The following is an 18,441-nucleotide window of genomic DNA, read 5'->3' as shown; positions in this document are numbered from 1 at the left end:
ATTGTCTGTAAAGTTTCTTAAAAACCAAAAAGCTTCAAAGATATCTAAACATTATGTACAACATTGTCAGATGATTTATTGTTTATTCACTTTTTAAGCTGTATACATCTTCTTTTCTTCTCTCTTAACTTCTGTATCTTTTTACTTCTTTTTAATTTAATTTTATTGTGTTTTTATCTAATACTCCCTGTACTGTTATTTGTATTGTAATATTACTTAATAAAGTTTGGAAATAAAAAACATTAAGTGCTGCCCCATTCGCGTGAATGCTGATTCAATGATCGTTATTGTGAGTAAATGTTATCTGTTTGTATTTGCAGGCAGCAGCACCCTCCAGCAGCTGAACTCCACACTGCAGTCAGCGCATCGTCTAGTCGCCATAGTAACACAGTAAAGACCGGAAGAGATGTTTATTTTATTCAAAATAAAATAGCCTAAAAACGTTTTTGCTTGAAAACAATCTACCTTTAAAAAATAAAGAAAAAATGAACCCTTCATGACTTTAGTCTGCTGCTTGCAAATATAATCATAATAATTACTTAAAATAAAGATATAATTGCACATTGTACCAGTGTTATGTCTGTTAGTATCAGACTAACAAAGAACTGAAGACACTATGTGTGTTTATTGTCGGTTACTGTGCATTTATAGAAAAATACCTGCTGATAATTGGTGTTTATTACAGGGACAATAAACACCGTTTTACATCTCTAAAATACTCTATAGGTAGCAATTAATTGGAATTAATTAACTAGTCAGTGCACAGTATGTTATAAAAGAGGGAACATACTGTATATGAGAGAATATTTTCTATTTTCTGTCATGTTTATTTTATTGTCAGTAGGCCTACATATATTTATTTATTTATTTATTAATATTTTCTTCTCTATGTTGTGTTTATGTGTTTTATGAGTATTTACTTTCATGTCTATTTAATCTCACCAGCACAGTCCTTAAAAAAACTCCTTAATGTAATATGTTTTATGTTTTGTTATATATGCAGATATATTCTAACTAACAAATATAATTTCCCAACAAACAAACAAACAAACAATACAAAATAAATAAATAAATAAACGATAAATAGATATTTAAATAGAACTGTTATTTCAAGAAAATTCTTTAAGAAATTAACAGCTGCTTTTAAACTGAACACAACTAACAGAACTTTATATTATATATAAAAAAATATTTAATACGTCATATATATATTTAAGTTTATAAATGGATTGGTACTGTCAACCTGGTTATTTGAATTACTGAAGAGATCCCATTCATTTTATTTTTGTCTCTTATTTATTTATCTATATTCCTTCTGTCTAAGTGTTTTCTTTATTTTTTTTCTCTTTTTGTGAGGTTATTTTGTCAGCATATTTTCGTGTTTGTTATGTGTCGTTTGCCTGTATTAAAACAGGTAGTTTGCCTGTATTAAAACTGTATTACCAATACACGTCTTGGGAAATTATTAGAAAATACTTGACCCATAAAATAATCAACTGTTGAACTAAAAGTCAAACAAAGAGTGAATGAATTAATGTTATTATATTATTATTAATAAAAACTGAGCGGATGGTGCGCATTATACGCGTCTTATTTTGAAAGCGGAAGTATCTCCCCGTGTATTTCCGGTAGTTTCAGGTGTTTGTTGTCGGTTGGTGTCGGTGTCGGTGCCAGCCTGACCCGTTACTCTCGGTTCGTGTCGGTGGTTTTAACGGCGGACTGTCCGGGAGCTCCAGGAACACATTCATGGAGGAACCGTAAAGTTTTTACCGGAGAGGAACCGGAGGAAGAAGAAGAAGAAGAAGGAGGTGAGAAACGCAACTTACTGCCAGTTTAACCGTTAACGTCTACCGTTACCGTCTTTTGTTCCTCGCGCTCCGTCCGTTCCCATGGTGAAGCTTCATCAGCTCGCGAGACTCACCGGACAGACCGCAGGACGTTTTAACGGTGTTTATATTTATTGTTTATCACGTTAGACTGCATCAGTCACGGAGGTATTTACTGTTCTCTTGAAGTTGTTTATTGTTTATTTAAATAAATGACTCGATAAATAAATAAATAAATCATTAAATGTTGCAAAAATAATATTACAAATAAATGTAGCCATTAAATAATTAATAACATGGACATAAATTGATATTTCTGTTTTAATCTGCTTCTTTGTTTATTTATTTTTGTATTAATTCACTTATTTATTTTGTATTTATTTATTTTTGAAGTAGAATTACTAAAGTATTAACATCCAATATACTTAAAGTACCAAAAGTAAAAGTTCTCATTCTGCACAATAATCTATTAATATTATTTTTCTTATTTTATCTGATAATTTATTCATATTTTTCCTGATATTTAACTTATATTTTTTGATATTTTACTAATATTTTTGGGGGGATATTTAACCATTTTCTTCTGATACTTTACTCTACTATTTTTGGGATATTTAATTTGTTCATCCCTTTAATGTTTCAGCTGGTAGAGGTGGAGCTACTTTTAATGACTTTTTGGGATGTTTTATATCTTATTTTTATAAATTTTTGTCATATTTATCAATATGATATTTAACTTATATTTTATGATATTTAATACTATTTTTTGGAATATTTTACTAATATTTTTGGGGGATATTTAACCATTTTCTTCTGATACTTTACTAATATTTTCTGCTATTTTCTGCTATTTTATTTGTTCATCCCTTTAATGTTGCAGCTGGTAAAGGTGGAGCTACTTTTAATGACTTTTTGATATATTTTATGTGGCCACAAACCAAGAGGGCGATGACCAAAAGTGAAGCCAAAACAGAGCATTTTAAACATCGCAGTCGATCCTGTTCATTTAATTGTGAGAAGCCAAAATCGTGATCACGATAGTCGATTAATTGTGCAGCCCTTGTACTTATATATATATATACAGTATATAGAAAAAGAAAAAGAAAAAACGAAGCATTCGAATACTGATTTTTGTGGTCGATTACCATGACAACAGCCAAAGCTTCGAAGCATTCGGGTCAGCCCTAATATAATGTCATGTCATGTTATTCCACGTCATCTCATCTTATCTCATATCATATTATCATATATTACATCATGTCGTGTTGTCTCTTGTCTGAATAACAGCTTCAGTAAATGTTGTGATTGTTCCTCTTCAGTAAATGTCCTGGGATATTTGTCCCTGCAGGTGTTTCAACGTTGCAGCGTGATGCATTGTGATGGAGGAGGCGGAGCACAGCCACTACGTCGCCCAGCTGAAGGTGGAGTTCGACAGCTGCGACACGACGGCCACCGGCTTCCTGGACCGAGACGAGCTGACGGCGCTCTGCAGGAAACTGCAGCTGGACGCTCACCTGCCGCTGCTGCTCGACACACTGCTGGGAGGACGCCCCTACGCCAGGGTAACACGCACACTGTTACTGGTTACATTTGGACTTTAAACACAAGATTAGCAGTTTATAAAATACAATACATCATTCCAGAGGTAACTACTAACAGTAGCCTGTATGAAATAGTTTAAATGAGATCCACCTACTTTTACGTAAGTAAATTATCTGAATACTTCTTTGACACCTGACGGTCATAGATTGAGCCTTAAAATGTCCTTAAATTACTCGTATTTAGATTAAATGTATACTGTAACTCTTTGTTGATGACCAGCTCTCACTTTTTAGCCTCTTTTAGCTTCTTGTTTTGGTTTTCTGATAAAGCCACTGTACACTACCTGCTAGAGACACCAGAGGCCAAACAGAGCTAAAAGAGAGTGAATATTAGACTTCACAAAGACTCCTAATGAATCATCATGTTGTCACATGTTAAACACGACTACTTTATAAGATGAATACATGTTAGAGCTGTATTAAGCAAATAAACTGTTTGACCTTCAGGTGAACTTTGAGGAGTTTAAAGAAGGCTTTGTGGCCGTTCTGTCTCGCTCTCTGGACTTCAGCACATCAGAGGATGACAGCAGCTACCTGGAGCCAGGTAAGACACCAGACAGAGACCAGGGTTGGTGGTTTCTATCCTAGAAAAGTAGGATGTTCAGACTCAATCCAGCAGTGAATCGATCTACTAACGAGTATTGTGTGTGTATCACAGCCTCATATATCTTCTTCCTCTGTGTCATAGAGCTCTATTGTTGTCCTCTTCGGATATTTTTTGGAGATTTTTTACTAATATTTTTTCACATATTTACTAATAATTTTCAGCAATTTTCATACTTTTATATATATTTCATATATACACATATTTCACTACATATATATATAATTTTCTTTTTTTCACGAGTGAAATATATGAAGAAATATATAAAAAATAATAAAAATATTTGGAAAATATGTGGGAAAAATGTCAGAAAATTATGTGGAAAATATCTTAAAAGTATTAGTAAAATATGTGGAAAAATTAGTGAAGAATGTCAGAAAAATATGTGAAATATATCCGAAAATTATGAGTAAGATATTTGAAGTGAGTGAATGAGTGAAAAATGTCTGAAAAAATCTGAATATTATTACTAAAATATGTGGATAAATTTGTGGAAAATGTCGGAAAAATGTGTGAAATAAATCCGAAATCTTTTTGTAAAATATTTGATGAATATAAGTGACACATGATCAAAAAACATCAGTGCCATATGTATGAAATAATGGGGGGAAAAATTTAAAAATTATTGAAAAATATGTGAACATTATCTGAGAGTTATTATTAAAATATGTGGAAAAAAATTGTGAAAAATGTCAGAAGAATATGTGAAATATATCCCAAAAATATTATTAAAACATTTAAAAAATGAGTGAAAAATGTCAAAAAAAAATTACAAATAATATCTGGAAATTATCTGTAAAACATGTGGAAAAATTTGTGAAAAATTTCAGAAAAATATATGAAAGATATCTGAAAATGATTAGTAGTCCCAAACAAAGTCGCTATTTCCTCTTGTTGGTTTGATAGAAACAACAGTGAGCAGCGGTTTGAGGGAATTACTGATGAAACTATATATTTTTGTTCTTAAAGATTTCTGTCTTCAGTAGGAACCAATGGGCTTGGAGCTGAGAGACACAGACAGGAAGTCAGACAGTGTTGAGAGACGCACTAACATGTTGTTTGATTTGTTGACAATTAGAAAAATATCGAATAACAGCAGACTGATTTCAGAATTATCTATCTTGTTCAGATGGATAAACTAAAAAACTATTTGTTGTGAGTACTGGCTGCCCTGTACTATAGTACACAGTACCACTAGAGTACACAGTACCACTACAGTGTACTGTATATACTGTATATATATATACTGTATATCCAGCAGTATAAGCGTCAGGGACAGTGGTGGTTGTGGTGGCTGAGCTGCAGACATGTTGGATGTTGGGTGCTTATTACACTGAAGCTATTTCTGTATCTTTTTGCTCCACCTTCTCACCACAGCTACAGTAAAACAGCACAATGTAGTTTTGGCTGATGCTGCAGCAGTAACAGTCTGATGACATCATCACTGTGGGACTGATCAGTATTGATCAGGTGCTGTGCTTCACATTGAAAGAACCATGAATGTGTGTTTTTCACATGTTTTAGCTGCCATTCAGGTTTGCTTTTCATTAGCGCTGATCTAAACTGCCTCACTAGGTTTTACATTGAGTCCTTTTACTTTATTTCTTCTTTCTTATGAAAACACAGGGAGGGTTTTAAAATCTCTTCCTGTTGATGCGTTCAGGGAAGCTGCCGTTTGTTCTGTCAGTGATTTATGAATTATGATGGAGACCTGAAGGTCTTATTCAAAGTGGTTTTCTTTATTTTTGAGGTTCTCTGTGCCATACAGCTCTATTGTTGTCCTTTACGGATATTTTTTGGGCATTTTTCACTAATATTTTTCACATCTTGACTCATATATTTTGCACATATTCTTCTGACATTTTCACAATTGTATATTTCCCTACGCATATTATATATTTTTAACAAGTGAAATAAAAAAAAATATGTGAAAAATATTTTAAATTTATTAGTAAAATATTTGAAAAATATTGTGAAAATTATTAAAGAAGTATGTGAAATATATTAAAAAAACATTAGTAAATTTTTTTAAGAATATTATTGAAACTGACATTTGTTCTGTCAGTGATTATGAATTATGTTGGAGACATGAAGGTCTTATTCATAGTGGCTTTCTTTATTTTGGAGGTTTTGTGGAGAATTGTTTGAGATTGTAAACGATGCCGTCTGGATCTGCCTCACATATGAATTAGTTGTGTGCTTGACACAATAAGAAGAAGAGCTGCTGGATTAAAACCTTTTAACTTCACTGATCCCATGCTGAGAAGCTCATGTGTTGCTGCAGAAAAAGGCGTACATGAGCAGATGCAGAGTACACGTAGATACGTTATCTCAAAAACTAGAATACTATATACAGTATGAGCATCCACTCTATACTGAAGGAAATCAGAGGATTTGAGTTTTATTTCCTGCCGTCTTTGGCTCCTTCTGGTCCAAGAATGTCCCAGTTTGTTAGTGGGTGTGTTGGGAGCTCTGTGCTGGTCTCAGTCTGGTTAAAGAAATCCTGGTTCTGGTTTTGCTGCTGAGGATTCCTGTGTGACACATTTTGGCTCCAACCTTTAATTTGCTTCTTGTTTCTGGCTCTGAGTCTCCACAGTGACTCTGCAGCCTCACTGACCTACATACAACCTGTCTGTCTGCCTTTGTGTCTCCAGTTGTCCCAGAGGAGGTGAAGCCAAAGTTCGTGAAGGGAACAAAGCGTTATGGCCGCCGCTCCCGTCCCGATAGTAGGCCCGACGCCGCGATGACCTGCGACTCGGAGGACTCGCCGCCGTCCAGAACCGAGGCCACGGACTCATCACCTTCTGGCGTCCGCAGGGCCAAACTGAGACGGTCGACGTCTCTGGAGAGTGTTGAGGTGAGATGCACAGTTTATGTCCTCCTCTTCACATATTTATTCTAGGGCTGTCAATCGGTTCAAATATTTTATGAGGATTAATCGCAAATCAGTCGAACATTTTTTATCTGTTCAAAATGTACCTTAAAGGGAGATTTGTCAAGTATGTAATACTCTTATCAATATGGGAGTGGACAAATACGCTGCTTTATGCAAATGTATGTACAGTATATATTTATTATTGGAAATCAATTAAAAACACAAAACAATGACATATATTGTCCAGATACCCTCACAGGTACTGCATTTAGCATAAACAATATGCTCCTTTGAAAATGGCCTTGACAGTTTTTCCTCGCCAAAATTTAGCGTAAGTTTGGAGCTTTATTTAACCTCCTTCCCAACAAGCTAGTATGACATGTTTGGTACCGATGGATTCCTTAGGTTTTCTAGTTTCACTCTTGGTTTAATAATGAACCCGCTACAACCTAAAAAGTTGTGTTGATGCGTTAAAGAAATTAGTGGCATTGAAGCTAATTTCCGCTAACGCGTTATAATGGCGTTAACTTGACAGCCCCAATTTATTCATTTCCAAAAACATTTGTTCCTTTTGTTCCTTCATCATCTTCCTATCGTCATGACATCATGTTCCTGCCGCTGTCATGATGCTGTGTGACCTCTGACCTTTGACCTGAGTACTGCTGATTGTGATAAAGGAGTCAAAGCTTACTCCACTTGTTTGACCTCCTCACTGAGACTGTGTGGCGCTGATGGATGATGATGATGATGATGATGTGAAAGTAAGCAGGAGGCTCCAGCTGAGACTCACCATGAACACACACACACACACACACACACTTTGTCTGAAAGCTCATTGTGTGTCTTTGTGTTGGCTGCTTTGGTTCGTCTCAGATATCCAGCGTGCTGCGATTCTGCTGCAGTTTCTGCAGTCGAGGCCGTGAAATACCTGAAGGGGGGAGGAGGAGGAGGAGGAGGAGGGAGGAGCCGGCTGGGGGAGGTTTGGTGGTTTTGGGGGCGTTGGAGGTTTTTCAGGAAGTGGGATTGTGAGGAATGTGGCTGCTGGCAGTCGCTCTGTGCTGGTTTGGCTGCGGATCAAAGATGCTTCACTCGGTTTCTTCTTTTGTTTTGGTGGAAAAAGAAGCTTCTCAGCTGCTTTTTAGTGATGATATAAAAACACAGTTTTCTTCTGTGAGCTTCTGACTGCAGCAGCTGGATTCATGTTCTTTAAACAAAACTGCAGCTTTTCTCTGTTGTTTTATTCAGACTCCTCCTCCTCCTCTTCTTGTTCTTCTTCAACACTGATCACAATCTGAGTCCTTTAATATCCATCTGATACTTACATTGACCTAAATGTTTATAAGTTTATCTGATATAAAGTTTAACTGGAGAATGTGACGTGAGATCATCTAGAGAGAAGAGGTCTCACTCTGTTGGAGTTGTTGGAACTACAGAAACAGAGTGGAGCTTCTTCCCTCACGGCTGAGTGCAGACAGATCTTTAACCCTTTCAGACCCACAATAGACCCGCTTTAGTCTTTTTAGGGGGGTACAGGAGGTCTTTAGGGGGAGATAGCAGGTCAACAGTAGATGTCACATAGAAGTGGTGTACATCATCTGAAAGCTGGGAACCTGAAGAGTAATTTGAGATGCAGCTCAGCACTGAATGTCATGTTCTTCTAGTCATAAATCAGAAATAAACATGAATTAATTAATTAAGAGAATAAATACAATTCCTTTGCCCCCTGTGCCTTACTTTGCGCCCAGATTATGCCCCGCTTAACAAGCAAAATTGGAGTTGGACACGCCCTAAATGACCTTTAGACCTCCGCTATAGATCGTTAAAATAGGTCCCATAATCTTTAAGAAACAAACTCTGTTTTTCTAATGGAGCTCAACGCCTGCCTGCTGTCAATTTCTTTCACATATTTTAATAATTTTTGGATATTTTTCTAATATTCTTCGGACATTTTCTGCTATTTTTTCTGCTATTTTACTAATAATTTTGGGATTTTTTTCATGTATTTTACTAATAATTTTTGGATATTTTTTTAATATCTTTCACAAATTTTACTAATAATTTTTGGATAGTTTTCTAATATTTTTCACAATTCTTTTTCACATATTTTACTTATCACTTTTGGATATTTTCATGTTTTTCTGACATTTTTCACTCTTTTTTTCACATATTTTACAAAAAAATTGGGGATATTTTTCTAATCTAATATAGATTTTTTTGTCGGATATTTTTCAAATTTTTTGGACATTGTTTTTTCATTCATGAGGAGTTGGACACTCCCTAAATGCGCCTTGCACTACAGACCATGACCTATAGATTGTTAAAATAGGGCCCATAATATTTTGAAACAAACTGTTTTTCTTGTGGAGCTCAACGCCTGCCTGCTGTGATTTTGTTTCACATATCTTCGGATATGGGTTAAATAGGGCCCAGAGTGAGTCGTAGAGCAGAGTAAAGACAGAATAGAGACAGAGTAGAGGAGAGTAAAGTCAGCAATGTTTCTATCTGCTGCTGTTACATCATCGGAGTGACTCTACTCTACTTTCTGTGTCCCTCTGTTTAAAATATTGAAGAGTTTTTATGTAACTGCTCTGTGAAGCCTGCAGATTAAATACTGTAACTCTCTCAGTTGTCACTGTGGATTTCATTTGGCTCCAGCAGCTGAAATCTCTGTAAATACTTCAGCGTTTAGTCAGTTACATAAAGGGCTTAAAGAGACAGATGCTGTTTACAGTATGAAGACAGGGAGACATCATAGTTGGTGCAGTACTGCTTGTTTTTGTGGTAGTGTTTGTTTGTTTGTTTGTTTTGGAAAAGCAGACGTCATGTCAAAATGTTTAGCAAGAAACACACAACTGAATTCACATTTTAGTTTTGGAGAAAATACTGTATATAAATACACCTTTTAAGGAGGTTAAATAATGCTCCAAAGTTACACTAAATTTTTAAAAAACTGGCATGTTTTCAAAGGGGTCCCTTTGAGGGAGACCCGTGGGTAGTTTGGAGCATTATTTAACCTCCTTCACGACAAGCTAGTATGACACGGTTGGTTTAAAACTGAGCCTGCTACAACCTAAAAATCACAAGTTGTGTTAATGCGTTAAAGAAAATTAGTGGCGTTAAAACAAATTTGCTTCGTTCAGCCACCGTCAAAGTCTGTTTGTTTTCATTTTTTCGGGCACTCTGCTCCCCTGAACGCTATTCCATAGAAACCTTTTCTGGGACCATAAAGAGCCGACGGAGGTGAAGGAGTGCTAGAATTCAACTGTTCCTTTAAATGAATCTGGTTTGAACATAAATAATAAACTCTGGTGTGAGAGGAAAAGTCACAGGTTCAGTTTCAGACGTTTCACATGCTAAGCTCTTCGGCGTGACAACCAGGCGTCTACACACACACACACACACACACACACACACACACACACACACACACACACACACTCTCAGCTCATACATTATGTTCAGTCTGGCAGAAGTAATGACCGCTCAGGAATCCTTCAGATCACTGTTTGGTCTGTTGACATTACTGTGCGCACACACACGCACACACACACACACACACACACACACACACACACACACACACACACGCACACACACACACACACACACACACACTTCTATAGTTTTCTCCCAGCATTCTCTTGTCCACGCTGAACACACTCTTTCATAACACTTTCTGCTGTTTATTCAGACTAGTTTTAACGGGCTGGTGAACACATAGATACACGCACACACACACACACACACGCACACACACACACACACACACACACACACACACACATAGTGTGTTACAGGCTGTCATTGACCTCCATGTTTTCTCTGCAGAGCCTGAAGTCTGACGAGGAGGCAGGAAGTCCGAAGGAGAACATCCAGCCAGACTTTCAGTCTAAAGGTACTCTTTATAACCTTTACTCATGTTTCCCTGTAGTTTAATCAAAGAGCGTATATTGATAAGAAGTGAAAGTCAATTGATGGTTACATTGCAAAGTCGTTGTCCAGCAGCAGAGCTACGCTTCCACCATTTTGGACTGAAAGTTTTACTTTTGTACGTCACTTTGTAGACGGACGTTTTACTGGCGTCCGTCTACAAAGTGACGTACAAAAGTAAAACTAGAATTATTTCTATTCTATTGTCATATTTAATGTCTCTACTGAAATGTCCTGTGTTGAACAATAAAATATTATAAATATAATGTTTTCAGTCCAAAATAGCGGCAGCGGCTGTTGTCAAAAAAAACACTGTAGTTTTGTCTCTTTGCTTCTAGACTCTTTGACGATATTTTGATCTGTAATTTTAAAGCTTTTTCTTTATTTGTAGAGTTGAAGATGTTTCTCAAGTGTCTCTCTCTGTGGTACCAGTATCACTTTATATTTGATACATTTTTGTCTGATAATTTATTAATATTTTTCTGATATTTAACCTATATTTGAATGATATTTTACTAATATTTGTCCGATACTTTACTAATATTTTTCTCTTATTTTACTGATATTGGTGGGATATTTTATTTGTTCCATCACTTTAATGTTGCAGCTGGTAAAGGTGAAGCTACTTTTAATAACTTTTTGTGATATTTTACGAATATTTTAATAATTTCTGATAATTAATATTTTTCAGATTTTTAACTTATAATTTTATGATATTTTACTAATACATTTTTCCTGGTATTTTACTAATGTTTAAGGATATTTGACTGATATTTAAAAAAAATTGTCTGATACTTTACTATTATTTTTCTGCTATTTTTGGGATAATTTATTTGTTCATCACTTTAATGTGTCAGCTGGTGAAGCTACTTTTAATGACTATATATACTGCTGGTAGTTTAATCTATAATAATACATCATCATTTATTAGTTGATTATATTTTGTATGTAGTGGAGTAAAAAGTATAAAAAATAGAACCTAAATCCAGCATTTGATTGATGTTTCCTCACATACCATCTAATAATATATGAGGTATGAAATGATTTACTAGGTTTTAATTGATAGTAGGTTGATGTAGTTAATCTTGTTAATTATAAGTTGACCCATGAAACCCCTGACCTTGATGATAACCTGGATTTAATTTTTAATTCAGGCTTTATTGATTCTAATGGTTTTATTTATGTTTGCAGGTCCTCAGCAGCAGGAGGTGGAGGTGGAGCTGGGGGTTGTCGTTGGCAGTGGAGGAGGTGGAGGCGTCCTGACAGCGGTGTGTGATCACCTGGACCTGCAGCAGCTCAACACAGAGGTGAGACCCCGCCCACAGGAGGACGTTGATGTGATGCTTTATGATGATCAGTAACAGCTGTGAACATTGAAACAGGATCTGGACGCGCTGCTCAGGAAGTTGGACGCCAACCTGGACGGCAGAGTCAGCGTCAGGGACTTCCAGAAGGTTCTACGTGGCTCCGCCCCTGTCTCCTGCTCCACCCCCGTACGATCAGCTGACCTTCAGAGGGCGCCACACTGGGTCAGACACTCGCTTACATAATGCACTACCATACAACACTAGCAGAGTTAAAATGATGTACTGCACAGCACAGTTTGATTTGTTGATTGATGGTGCTGTGAGCCAGTTTGTTGGTGGGAACCTGACATGAAGTTTGTGAGCTATGGTGGGCATGGATGGGGGACTGAACGGGCCTCCCAGGCCCAGGGACCCAGGGGGTCAGGGACCCAGGGGGTCAGGGGACCTGGCTCACAAAATAACGCTGAAAAATAACAACACAAAATGACCACAAGGAGGTGCAAAACAACTACAAGCAGACGTAAAATTACCAAAAGAGACACAGAGTTATTAAAAAGACATGCAAAATAACTGTAAAAAGATTTACAAAAAGATGCAAAATGACTACAAATAGATGCAAAACGACTACAAAAAGATGCAAAACGACTACTAAAGGATGCAAAACGACTACAAATAGATGCAAAACGACTACAAGTAGATGCAAAACGACTACATAAAGATGCAAAACTACTAAAAATGTATGCAAAACTACTAAAAATGTATGGAAAACGACTACAACAAGATGCAAAACGACCAAAAATGTATGTTTAACCACCAACAAGATGCGAAATGACTAGAAGTAGAGTCTTTGAGACTCTTTGAGTGTGGGTGTTCCTCTGTAGACTGGGTGGGGGGGCCCAACGTCTCATAATCCGTCCATGGTGGTGGGAGGAGCCACTGGGAGCTTCACCTTAAACACTGTTAGTTTTTATAACACCTGAAGGTTTTTATTTTTAACAGAAGGTCCTGTCAGCGTCTCTCTCTGAGACTGAAGGAACCGTTAAAGTAGCGGCCAGTTTGATTTCTGACTTTAGTGGCAGAAAAGGAAGTGATGGTCCACAGATGTGAGGTCAGCAGTAAGTGATAAATATACCAATGAAATGATTTCAAACCTCTGAGGTGAGACGTGCATGACAATGTCAGATGATATCAAGCATGTCAACAGATGCAGTGAAACCTCTTCATATTTAAAACTGAACCACAGCCACAGAGAGTTTCTGAGTTTACGAGGCACTCCTGAATGCAGCGTCACCTCTCCTCCAACCAAGCCAACTCGGAGGCTCTGCTGCAGCTGGCAGTCATCAGTCCAATCAGGTGTGAGGGACTCAGGACAACAGGTAGCTGTTGAGACAGGTAGACAGACAGGTAGAAGTCAAGCATGTACTGCCCGTCAGGATTGATCTCAGGCTGTGGTCTGTTAACGTGGGTCAGGACCGACACCAGGACCAAAACCAGGACCAAAACCAGGACCTACTGCTACTCTCAGGTGATGTAGAGAGGGTTCATTCACACCTGCACAGTCTATGTGGGACAGATCTACACTGAAACTAAAAAAACATCACAGAACGGTTGATACTGTTTGTCTCTTTCAAAGAACTTTAAATATTTCTGACTGCTTTGTGTTTTTTCTCAGATGTTGTTCGGTTGATGATCTTTAAAGTGAATAATATGCGTGACAGAAATAATTACACTAAAACTAAGAAGCATTTTCATTTTAAGACTGAGACTAAATCTAAAATAGCTGCCAAAATTAACACTGAACTGAAGCCGTAATATCGCACTCTTCAAAGCCACCAGACTCCATTCACAAAAACAGTCATTTTACCTGAACCCACGTCACAACCTTAATATTGGTCAGTTTTTTCCCGTAAATTTATGACTATAATCTCCGAGAATATCCAAGTTTTTTCTCTCGTAAATCTGAGTTAATTCTCAAATATTTACCATTTTAATCTCAAAGAATATCCAAGATTTTTTACGTAAATTTACAACCCCACTTCTTTTAGTTATTTCCAAACTGATCACAGCTAACGTTGACTCAGCTAGTGCTAGCGTTCACATTATTGTCATATTATTGGCGTTTGGACCTGCCCTTTAAGTATTATTTTGAGGTACTTGTACTCTGAGTGTTTTCATTTTCTGCTACTTTATACTTTTACTCCACAACATTTATTTGATAGTTTGTAGATTCAAATTAATAATACAAAATATAAACAACAATTTAATAGTGTTGTATTATTATATTAACACTTTACTGATCCCCAGAGGTAAACACGTACTACTTCATGTACTGCTGGGCAGCAGGTTCTGACCTGGTGATTGAGTCCTGCATGGCTCTGAGTGAAAGAGGGCTAATCCAGATTAAATGTTGCCCCAAACAGAAGAAATGTGCTCATTACTGCTGCTCATAAGCTGCTTTGTGTGTAGAAACCGGTTCACGTGTTGAACAGAACCTTTAGTTTAAAAAGCGTCCTGACGTCTGACTCTGGTCTCATATCGCCCATGCAGTCTCAGGCGCCGTTAGAGGAGCGCTCGGCTCGCTCCACCTCGCCCTCCCTGCTGACGGCCACGGTGGGTCAGAGAGTCCTCAGCCGGCTGGACGAGGGCTCAGGATGCACCAGCCCCGAGAGGGTCGTCGCCCTCTGGACCGAGGAGGGCATCCGGAACAGCCGGAACATCCTGCAGGTCAGTACATACCACTTCATTCAGAATCACTTTAAGGTCCTTTAGAGTTCTGCTACCAGACCCGGACAGAAAGTAGTGAGTTTGGTCTGTTTTTGTGGCGTAAAAGTTCAGTGTTTTCAAATATAATTTATGAAGAAATGTGTCTCTTTTGCTGATCTTTTGCATCCAGTCTTGTGTCTCATTTTGAATCTGGTTCCTGGTTTGTTAAAATACTGGATTCCCTCAAAGCTCCGAGGTTAAAGAAACTCTTAACGAAATTTTGATCTGTTGTCACTTTTTTATTGGTAAATTTGGTATCAATGCAAAACATTTGGTGAGGTTCATCGCAAATGCTGTTTAGAGTAACTTTAAAAGTGCATGATAAATGGTCCCAGACTCTGTCAATAAGCCTCGCAGATAATGAGGCCATTGATGTGATTCCAGTCCAGACCGACCCACTTCTGGTGTAAATCAGATAGATAGACAGATAGAAGCTCTGTCAGTATATTAATCTCTCCTCTCTGACTGTTCCGTCGTCTCTAACTCTTTTCATGATGAACACTGTCTTTATCTGTCATTGAGCTTCAGCCAAACCACCTCATCATCATCATCCGGAGCAGCTCCTCCTCCTCATTCCTCTGATTCTTTACACAACCTCAGATTTCTAACATTCCTGTCAGACGAGCAACAAGATGATTCTCTTCAGCAGATATTATATATATACATTTATATAAAGTATGGATCTGCTGTTGGACTCCTCACCTCCACATGTTTCTGAGATTCAGGTTCAGGTTTTTAATCAGAAGACTGGTGAAGTTGAATCCATGTTTTCTGTTGCAGACTCTGGACTTTCCTCTGGAGGAGCGCCTCAGTCTGGCGGACCTGACTCTGGCTCTGGACAACGAGCTACTGGTCAGCGGGAACGGCATCCACCAGGCGGCTCTTATCTCCTACAAGAACGAGATCCAGCACCTGCAGTAGGTTTCCTCCAGTCTGTCCTGTTTAACCAGCTTCAACCACAGCTGCAGACTGAAGCAGTGCTTCATAAGGTCACCTGACACACTGAGCGTCTCCACTAACGTCACAGGAAATTATTACACCGCTGACAAATATTAAGCTTCATAGAAAATGAGGCCACGTCTTCAATCGAGAGTTCTGTAGTGGTCGAATGTAATTATGTTCATTCACTCCAATACTGTGCTGAGTAAAGTATATGTACCTTGAACTTGTACTTAAATGCTCCATCTGCGTTCTGTTCCCTTTTTTTATAGTTGTAAATTTACAGGAAAAAACTTGGATATTCTCTGAGATTAAAATGGTACATATATGAGACAAAACTCACAAATTTGCAAAGAAAAACTTGGATATTCTCTGAGATTATAAATGTAAATTTACGGGAAAAAACGTGGATATTCTCTGAGATTAAAGTGGTAAATTTACGAGAAAAAAATAAGATATTATCTGAGATTAAATTAGTAAATATATGAGAAATAATTCACAGATTTATGAGAAAAAACTTGGATATTCTCGGAGATTATAGTCTTAAATTTACGGGGAAAAACTTGGATATTCTCTGAGATTAAATTGGTAAATTTACAAGAAAAACTAGGATATTTTCTGAGATTAAATTGGTAAATATATGAGATATAATTCACAAATTTATGAGAAAAAACTTGGATAAACTCTGTGATTAAATTGGTAAATTTACGGTGAAAAAACTCGGATATTCTCTCGGATTAAAGTGGTACATTTACGAAAAAAAAACCAATTTGGATATTCTCTGAGAATATAGTCTTAAATTTACGGGAAAAAACTTGGATATTCTCTGAGATGAAATTGGTAAATATATGAGAAAAATCTTCACATCACATCAACTTTCTCTGTGTGGTGATTTAAAAGAACAAAACAAAAACAGCTGTGTGCTTTACAACCACTGCTGAGGTGCTCACAAGCAAGGCAGAGCTGGTCACCAGTGTTATCTGACTGGTTGTACTGGTGTGAGACTGGTTTCAGTTCCTGTGTGTGTGTGTGTGTTCAGGCTGGTCACAGAGCAGGCCTGCAGGGAGCGGGACAAGGTGAAGGCCGACCTGGATCAGGCTGATCAGAGGAACCTGCAGCTGGTCAGAGAGGTGGACGACCGCCACGCCAGCATGGAGACCCTCAACCAGAGCAGGATCAGGTCAGACCAACAGGTTCATACTGGTCTTATACTGGTGTTATACTGGACATATAGTGGACTTTATACTCGACTTATACTGGACTTTATACTGGATTTATACTGGTCTTACACTTGACTTTATACTTGATTTATACTGGTCTTATACTTGACTTTATACTGGGCTTTATACTGGACTTATACTGGACTTTATACTGGACTTATACTGGTCTTATACTTGACTTATCCTGGACCTTATACTGGTCTTTATGCTGGTTTTATAATGTACTTTATGCTGGACTTTATACTGGTCTTCATACTGGTCTTATACTGGTCCTATAGTGGTCTTATCCTGGTCTTTCTACTGGATATTTACTGGACATATACTGTACTTAATGTACTCTGTGATTGGCAGGGACCTGGAGCAGGACTTCCGTGATAGGCTGATGGCTCTGCGCAGCCAGTCGGAGCAAGAGAGCGAGGCTCTGCTGCAGCAGCTGGAGAGAGAGCGCGGCACGCTGCAGGAAGAGCTGCAGCTGCTCAGAGTGCAGGAGGCGGAGCTACAGGAGGAGCTCTGCAGCGCCACACAGGTGAGTTCGCGCCTCTCACCTGCACACCGTCTACATATTCCTTTATGTGCAGCACATGGCTTTTCTGTTGTATCTGCTGTGTATTTACTGTACAGCCTTCAAGAGATACTTTACGGTTTATGTTTACATGCTGTCATTTTCTTATTTTTTTATTACGGTACGGAGCGTTCAAACTAATCAAACCAACTGGACTTTGGGAACAAGTGTGCTCGGATCCGGGCCCGGGTTTCTGATGTGAAAGCACCCTTAAAGTGTGTGTTTTCTTGCGTCTTCAGGAGAACTGTCGTCTGGAGGAGGACCTGAGTGTTGTGAAGCTGAAGCTGACTGAAGCAGAGAGCTCAGTGAACAGACTGCAGAGAGACCTGGACCAGCTGCTGCACGACAAGGTAACAAAACACACCTTTAACCTGTTTGATCGTCCCCCACCAGCCTCAACACTTCTGAGTTATTATACCTGCTCTGATCAATATTTATTATATTAACAATATCTCTAGCTACTAACGTTAACATAGGTGCCATTTAGTTATTATTATGAGGCGTTCAAACTCTGCTCGTAAAAATGTGTATTGGGTAAAGGTAAATTACAACGTTATCATGATGTGTTCAAATGTAATCTCGTAAAATGGAGTTTTTGGTAAGAAACTTGAATAAATCCAGTTGTATGAATATTGGACTGACATTCATCAGGTGACACAAACACAAAGACTCTTAATGAATCATCATGTTGCTCTGTGACTGATGGATGTGGAAGCAGCTGGTTGTCGACTTCATACTTCCTTTAACTGGTATGTAAACCAGTATGAACCAGTGTTTTGTATCTGCAGCACTGAGTTCATTTGGACACAGTTTT

The 18,441-nt window shown here is 37.8% G+C and overlaps 1 protein-coding gene and 1 long non-coding RNA gene across 4 annotated transcripts in view; one reads left to right on the top strand and one right to left on the bottom strand.

Annotated features, from left to right (window-relative positions):
- The window catches only part of LOC141774551 (uncharacterized), a 43,599-nt gene extending 40,291 nt beyond the window's left edge, over positions 1-3,308 (bottom strand). The window contains exon 1 of the long non-coding RNA XR_012595372.1: positions 3,185-3,308. This is a non-coding gene — a long non-coding RNA (uncharacterized LOC141774551). The remainder of the gene's footprint in view (positions 1-3,184) is intronic.
- The window catches only part of ninl (ninein-like), a 34,414-nt gene continuing 17,610 nt past the window's right edge, over positions 1,638-18,441 (top strand). The window contains exons 1-12 of one of the 3 annotated variants that reach the window (XM_074647280.1): positions 1,638-1,808; positions 3,175-3,388; positions 3,875-3,971; positions 6,686-6,888; positions 10,735-10,801; positions 12,028-12,143; positions 12,219-12,365; positions 14,691-14,867; positions 15,687-15,823; positions 16,885-17,025; positions 17,417-17,591; positions 17,867-17,977. In XM_074647280.1, the coding sequence (XP_074503381.1) occupies positions 3,206-3,388; positions 3,875-3,971; positions 6,686-6,888; positions 10,735-10,801; positions 12,028-12,143; positions 12,219-12,365; positions 14,691-14,867; positions 15,687-15,823; positions 16,885-17,025; positions 17,417-17,591; positions 17,867-17,977 (1,554 nt within the window). In that variant the 5' untranslated portion in view covers positions 1,638-1,808; positions 3,175-3,205. Of the gene's footprint in view, positions 1,809-3,174; positions 3,389-3,874; positions 3,972-6,685; positions 6,889-10,734; positions 10,802-12,027; positions 12,144-12,218; positions 12,366-12,423; positions 13,669-14,690; positions 14,868-15,686; positions 15,824-16,884; positions 17,026-17,416; positions 17,592-17,866; positions 17,978-18,441 lie in introns of those variants that run through there. The other 2 variants (XM_074647283.1, XM_074647281.1) reach the window with 2 other exon arrangements.

Source organism: Sebastes fasciatus, chromosome 9 (genome assembly GCF_043250625.1).
Source record: "Sebastes fasciatus isolate fSebFas1 chromosome 9, fSebFas1.pri, whole genome shotgun sequence".
NCBI lineage: Eukaryota > Metazoa > Chordata > Actinopteri > Perciformes > Sebastidae > Sebastes > Sebastes fasciatus.
The sequence above is the reverse complement of the archived record's forward strand: the minus strand, read 5'-3'. Positions and strand labels throughout refer to the sequence as shown.